General features: G+C 37.3%; 1 protein-coding gene across 2 annotated transcripts in view; it reads left to right on the top strand.

Annotated features, from left to right (window-relative positions):
• The first annotated feature begins 422 nt into the window (after positions 1 to 422).
• Positions 423 to 7,744, top strand: part of LOC306872340 (nectin-3-like) — a 30,782-nt gene continuing 23,460 nt past the window's right edge. For both annotated transcript variants that reach the window (XM_079420846.1, XM_079420847.1), the window contains exons 1-5: positions 423 to 537; positions 1,863 to 1,926; positions 2,183 to 2,252; positions 2,809 to 3,141; positions 3,843 to 4,172. In XM_079420846.1, coding sequence (XP_079276972.1) covers positions 1,900 to 1,926; positions 2,183 to 2,252; positions 2,809 to 3,141; positions 3,843 to 4,172 — 760 coding nt within the window. In that variant the 5' untranslated portion in view covers positions 423 to 537; positions 1,863 to 1,899. The remainder of the gene's footprint in view (positions 538 to 1,862; positions 1,927 to 2,182; positions 2,253 to 2,808; positions 3,142 to 3,842; positions 4,173 to 7,744) is intronic.

The raw sequence follows: 7,744 nt of genomic DNA, 5'->3' as shown, positions 1-7,744 counted from the left end.
ACGTCCACAAACATGATCAGACTTTGATAGATCCCTGTTCGTTGAGTAAAACAGGTCGAGACATTTGATAGTCATTGCACTGACTGAAAACACCTCTGCACAGATGGACTCTAATTTCACCTTTAAACTGCTAATCCAAGAGATTCACAAACTTTTGCCACTCACATATATGCAATATTGGATAATTTATAAAAAGGTATATTCAACAAAGTATATATTTTTTCAATTGTGTCAGGCTGGCATAAAAAAAAGAAAGAAAAAAAGAGAGATGTTTTTTTGAAGATATAGATTACAGAGTCTCACACCACTAGATGTCGCTGTTTACTCGGTCTAGTAATTGCACGCTTCCATGCGCTAAGCGTCACTGGATCTTTCTAAGGACTGATTGCTATGCTTCCCACGACTGCATGCCCAACTTCCTCACTTCCACTTCCATTCGTATCCCGAATCTCACACATTTCAGAATAACTCTGAGCCATTGCATTTGCCAACACTTGTGTTTTTACAACACGGATGAACGCAGCCATGCATTGCAAGGTGAGTCGCTGATTCTAAATATTACATTAAAACTATTTTGTTAATAAAGTTAAAACCACAACAGGGGCTGAAGTTTTTTCTTCTTAAGTTTCAGAAATAATAATCCATATTCTTAGTCGTCTAATTTTCAAATTAGTATTTAAAGTAGACCTGAAATGTGCATGCATGAGTAGGTTTTTCCATGAATATGTGTGCATTCTATTCATTCTTTCTCTAAATTACTTTAGCTATGGACAATTGAGTGTTTTTTTCTTCTATTCTAGCAGAGGAGTTAGAAATCATTAATCTTGAGTGAAGTTGTCTATATCACAAATTTTGTGAAGACTTAATATTCAGAAAATTATTCTTCAAACTAGATTACCGATTAACAAATATAATTATTATATCGTTTCACAGATCAATTATAGACTGTCATTCAAATCATTACACATAATATAACACGTCTATTTATATATATATTTATATAATATGCCTATAATTATAAATAACAGTTATACAGTTATAAATAACATAAACCATAGGTCTGTTTAGCACATTAAAATGATTAATGAATGTTATTATGAAATGTAATGGGGGTTGGGGGATTGTGGACAACAAAATGAAAAAAAAAAAAAAAGTCCAAACCATGATCTTTCTTTTGAAGTCAGCAGGGGCGTGTGGCTGCCTGGAAGTATTTGCCATGTGGCCCAAAAATCATCTGCTAGAACCACTCTTTGTGGATTTACTGGCAGAGTTAAGCCACAAGTGATTTTAATCATATAGTTTGTGTAAAGGGCAAGGGAAGCTATTTCCTCAAGTTAATGTTGGTCTAGACAATAAAGTGGGAGTTTGGTGGTACCTAAACTGTTGTTAAAGTACCAGAAAGGTAATAAACTTTGACAGGATGCAGGTGGTTGGAGATTTTGCTTTTCATGCCATAAATACACCTGGCAAATAACAATCAAATTTCCAAACAATCCCAAAATGCTGAATTGCACTGTTACCACTGAGAATGCCATAAGTAGTGTATTGAGTCCTCATATTGCAACACAGACCAGGGGTGCGTTTCCCAAAAGCAATTATGGTTGCAAGTTCCGTCGTTACCAATAGAGTTCAATGGGACTTACCACCATAGTTAGCTAACGATGCTTTTGGGAAACGCACCCCAGACTTCTTGGACAAATATTTTCCTTGAAGTCTTATATGAATCTGAGCTTTATGCTACCAGAAGATGTATCTTTAAATAGCACACCAGAGCAAAACTTTTTTGTTTGACATTTGAAGTTATCTTATTTTATAAATATCTTTAATCAAATATTGTATTATTATTATTTTTTATTATAAAGCAATGGCTGTTGAGGAGCTGAACTGATACCGTGTGGAATGTCTGCTCTATACAAATCTGTGGCTGTAAGTAACTTGAATACTTTGTCTTTGTTAGGGCTATATATTTTTTAGACATTTCACACAATGTAACTGCTCATTAGGGTGGTACTGCCTTGGTTACCCATTGTAATGAACTATGCCATTGTGAAGCTTGTTTATGTAGAGTCTGCTTTAATGCACATGTATAATACAGAGACAGGATTTAGGAAATCCATTTGGTGAAACACTATTTGTCTAACTTGAATGTTTGGTGAAATGTATTGACAAAATGATCTTGCAGGTCAAGATGTGTGGATCTGCAATATCTCTGCAAGTCTGGGTGGCACTGATGTTGCTCTCTCGACTTCAAGGTGCCTGTTCAGTTTCCTTTCTGAGCATTAGAGTATCTAAGATCTAGAACAGAATGTAGGGCAATGACACATAAGAGTGACCATGATAAAAGAAAAGGACAAAACTTAAAACACATGTAGCAAATGGTTCTTACAAATGTATTCTTTGTGTTTGTGTTGGTTTTATATGGTTTTGATCAACCTTTATGCCATTTTCAAGAAGAGATTAACATAGTGAGTGACAGTGTAATCATTAAATGTAATATTTTTCTGAGAAAAACTAATTAGAATTGTGAGATATAAAATGTGAAAACTTGTGAGAATTGATTTTGGGTTTTTTTTCTCCTTCCAAATCTGAGTTTACATCTCACAATTCTGCTTTGTGCCACAAAATAAAAAAGGTTATCAACTCACAAAAAAAGAAGCCTTTTTTTTTTTGGTGGTGGAAATATGCTTCCATGTCTACAAGAACTCATTATAACACACATTTACTGTTGTATGTTTTCTCTCTCTCTCTCTATCCCTACATGCAAATGATACCATTTTAAATCATATCTGTTCTGTCGATATGTCCTAGGTAAGGTCCTTGCACCGTCTCATCTGCAGGCGATGACTGGACTTCCCTTCATGCTGGCCTGCAATATTACCTTGGAGACAGGAGAGGGTTTAAAACAAGTGCTGTGGTTAGACATGACAAATAAAACTATACTACACTATCAGCCTGATAAGTATGACCACGTCACCCAAGTGGATGGAGTCGAGCTTTCACAGCAAACCGCAGGTCAGCAAGCTCACACCAGCGTCATCACCATCAGAAGAGTCTCGCCAGCCAACGAGGGCTGCTACCAGTGTCTATTTGATGTGTACCCAACCGGGCAGCAGAGAGGAAAGACATGTCTTTCACTTACGGGTGAGGCTTGGAAATCACTTTCAAACTTTCTAAAAATGTTTCTGTGCTCTTGATATTGTTCCCCACTGATGATTTGAAAATATGAATTTAGAAGGAAATATTACTCTTTAAGGGACTGCAAAAGTGTGTCATAGGAAATGCTATTTATTAGACCTGCACTATGATGATGAATGGCTGTTATTGGTGGTTATCACATTGCGCTCACAAAACATTGATGATTAGTTATGAATAGTGACCCAACAGGACGTGGTGAGAACCACCTTCCTCTCTGGCCTCTTTTACTTAAAAAACTGACAACAAGCTATCACGAAAACCACAAGACTCTACATCAGATAAAAACTGTCACTGGGTTTGTGATAAGTACATTTTTTATCTGCCTAAGTGAGTGTGGGTTACATCTGAAGGCAATAAACATATGCTAATTTCTAGTGTCGCGCATTTTCCAAATATTAACCTGACTGTAGTCTTAAAGTGATAGTTCACCCAAAAATGAAAATTCTGTCATAATTTACTCATTTTCATGTATTTCCAAACCTATATGACTTTCTTACTCTTGTGGAACATAAAAGAAGATATTTTGAGAAATGTCACCAAAATTTTTACCAACATTCTGAGTAAATGGTTTTCATTTTTGAGTGAACATTCTTAATAGTTTAAGAGCATGTAAAATCTCTTCACTTTTCATTTTCTATTCCTAACAGCAATGGTGGAAATGATGGACAATAAAACAGTTGTGAGCGGAAAGCCTGTTACTCTCTCATGCAAGTATATTCTCAGTAAGCGAGTCCTGCAGGTTTTATGGAAAAAAACAGCTGAGCAAGGGGACACCGCCACTGTTGCTTCTTATGTCAAGAATGACAGACCCATCATTGAGACCCCTTTCAAGGATCGGATCACTCTAAATCCGTCTCTTGGGCAAACCAAGCTCTCCATACACCAGGCTCAGACAGAGGATGAGGGCTGTTACACCTGCGAGTTCCACACGTATCCAGATGGCATTAAGAGCGCAACAGCTTGTCTGTCTGTTTATGGTAAGTGCAATAGTAGTAATGACAGAGCTTATAGGCATGTTTATTTACTTTAAAATTCAAGGGATAGTTCACCGCATCAAATTTCACACGTGTGGGTTTGTAACATTTCACACGTATGTAGAATATGTTAACAAACGGAAAATCAATGTGCTTTTTCCATTAGCATTGTTTGTGTATTTAACAGCCCCCTTGCATCTGTCCTCGGGGTCATGCAACGTTTTCTAAATATATGTAGGAGTGGGTGTATTTGTAACAAATTAAAAGATGCAGTGAGAGTGAGAAAGAGAGAGAAAGTGTTTGTGTGTGTGTTTGTCGTTCAGGTTTTGCCTACAGTGTTGTAAACAAATGTCCTTACAAAGATGGTAAAATCTGAAATCACCTATATTATTATCAGCCAATGGTGACAGCTTATAATCATACGAAACAATGCTATAATTAAAAAGTAAAAATGCAGAAAAAAATAAGTTTTGTTAAAAAAAAAACTGAAAAAAATGAATTCAGGGAATCAGGTTATTTTTTATTTCAAGGTGTCCATGTTACAGTGTAATTATACACTTCAGTACTGAGTAATGTTAGTTAACTACATGTACTTAGTATATGGTTAGAGTTAGGATTAGGGTTTGGCTACGGGTTACTTGCATGTAATTATGCATAAAGTAAAGTGTAACAAAGACACCATAAAATAAAGCACTGTTGCCAGTAAGTTACTGTAATTAAGATTTACAGTAGCAAAAGTGTATTTGATTTACAGCTGCAAACTACTGTAAATTACTGTAAATAAATCCAATTCATCAGTATACTATTGTAAAGGCCCCGATATACTTCAAACGAAATGGAAGAATGAACTGATATGACGTCATTTCGAACAAAATCAGGCCGAAACAAAGTTCGTCATTAATCTACACCCCGCCTCCGGCAGCGCGGGGGTGTTGGAATGTTCAAAAACAGTATACCGTCGCTCAGCCTTTTCGAACTTCTTTCTGCCCCCAAACGAAGAACAAAAACGAACCTCGTTTGAAGTGTATCAGGGCCTTAATTCATTCATTTTAATATAGATTTCATTAGATTTGATATTTTTAATATAGAATTAATTTTATTTTTACTCTACTCTATCTTAAAAATACAGTCTTCCAACGCTTGAACAGTGCATCTTCATCATTTCTCTTGTCTTAGGATATTTTGCAGTGCATTATGTTGTATCCTCTGGATTTATCCTCACAAATAATTTTTAGGCAACAGAAATAGCCATCTGCAAAACCCCGGTGTTGCTCCAAAACGTGGCAACCACCTTTGCTCACCATCCACTTTGTTATTGACCGAAATGTCTTCTCTGAAAAACAAGAAGTAGAAATGGCACACTTTTAAAAGGCAAACCTACGGTGGCCGAGAGAGCTCAACGCGTTGCAAATAGATAAAACACCTGCAAATAAAGAAAACAACTTCCTCAATTTGACAACACACACGCTGCAAATGCTCACAACACAACCAAACAAAGAAACGAACTGCAAATAGAAAAAACGCCTGCAAATTAAGAAAACAACTTTCATCAATTTGGCAACACACACGCTGCAAATGCTCACAACAACACAACCAAAAAAAGAAACGCGCTACAAATAAAATTTATATGGTTGTGTTGTGAGCATTTGCAGTGTGTTTCTTTATTTGTTTGTGTTGTGAGCATTTGCACCACCTGTTGTCAAACTGATGAAGATGTTTTCTTGATTTGCTGATGCTTTGTCTATTTGCATGTGTTTTCTGAAGTTGCAGCGCGTTGAGCTCTCTCGGGCACCATACAAACCCCATATAGAATACTCAAACCTCTCAAAATCATAGTTGTTCTTTTACCATGAATTTCAGTCCTGTTTCACACATGCGCCGTTTGCAGTGCGTATGCAGTCCGTGTGTGTTACGTATGCAGTGCAGAAGCAGCACGGACTCATTGTGCTTTCACACAGGACACGTTTGCAGTCCGCTCCTGATTCGTGGCTGTTTACCACAAACACAACATTTATCCATTATTTTGATTTCAAATCCAAACGCCGTATGTGTGAAACAGGCTTCAGGGTGGCTGGCATGCTCATGTCTTTATTGATGCTTCATTGCAGTTGCCTTTAAAACACAAATACAAAAAAATGCAGTAAATCTTAAATTCCATTAAAAACTATAACAAACTAATTCTAAAACTAGAAAGGCAGCTAGTCATAAACTTGTTTAACCTAGCTAACGTACGATTTTATTACGATTTTACTCGGACGCGAGTGGCGTGGCGCGACTCGACAAAAGACAATATTGTATCCATTATATCTACTATCTACAGTGGATGCGGATAGTAAAGTGATGCCACGGTATATTTCCGACATACTGATGTACTCCAAGCGCTTGCACTGTTTCTGACATGAAGGACAAATGGATTTTCCATCGTTACAAGCAACACGTCCAGTGTAGTCAGTCTCAAGCTGTTGCGGTGTTGTAGATACGATGTAGGGCAAATCTTGTCAATCCAAATGTAAGAAATTAGGAAAATAAAACAACCTCAATAGAATGTTCAATAGAGAGAGTTTATGACCTGTACTGCAGCCAGCCACCAGGGGGCGATCAAAGAGCCCGCAGCTTCACGTTTAAAGACGTGTGATGCACACCTGGTGGGCTCTGAAGTCACAGAAAATTCCCATGATGCAAAGGGTATTACAGTTATTTACTGTTAAGAGAATTTGCAGTATTATACTGGGTGATATACAGTAAATAACTGTAGAAATTACAGAAATGTCTAACAGTACATGCAAAAAGCAAGTCACCATACGATAGCTTTGTGTGACAAACCAATCAAAATTAACATTGTAAAGATGTGTTGGAAACTGGAAGTCAGATTGATCACAATTATGATGCGTTTTAATGTACTATTGGGTAAATGACAGCATTTAATTTCGGAGGTCAACTGTTACTCTAATTTGATGGATTTCTTCCTTGTTCATTCTGAAAACACTTAGATTTCTACAGCGATCACTATTGCTCAGTAGCATTTCCTGTTTCAAATAAGTTTCTGTGCAGTACTGCAATAAATTACACAGAGATAACAAAATGCGCTACATTCTTTATCTCATTCTTTAACTGTTTTGCAGCGGTGATATTAGCGTCCAGAATTTTTACTCTGTTGAAAGCATCCCGTCTATTGCTAGGTATATTCTTTTTGGGGAGGATCCTCACAATCAGTCAAAGCTGACACTGGTTATAATGCTTGGCTGGGACTGTAGTTTAGAGGATAGATTGGGATGAGGGCCAGTGCGATTACTGTGTCTCTGTTCCTCTAGAACAGAGCTCCACTGTGTTTGCTTTCCCTCTGTTGATATTCCCCAAACAGTCTGGCTCTTGTCACTAAAAAGCTCACACAGCCACAGAAGTGGACAGAGCCTCACTCTCCCCTCGTCTTGTTATGGTTTGTCTTTTCTCTTTTATCTGACTTATGTCATAGTGTCCCTCTTTGATGGAGTCTGCCACAGACATGACCAACGTCTGACGGCTTGTAATCAGCATAACAACACAAGTGCCTTCTTTTGTCTTCTGAATGAAGCTAC

The sequence above is a fragment of the Barbus barbus genome, assembly GCF_936440315.1.
Source record: "Barbus barbus genome assembly, chromosome: 7".
Classification (NCBI taxonomy): domain Eukaryota; kingdom Metazoa; phylum Chordata; class Actinopteri; order Cypriniformes; family Cyprinidae; genus Barbus; species Barbus barbus.
Note: the sequence above shows the minus strand (reverse complement) of the source record. Positions and strands in the feature narration are given on the sequence as shown.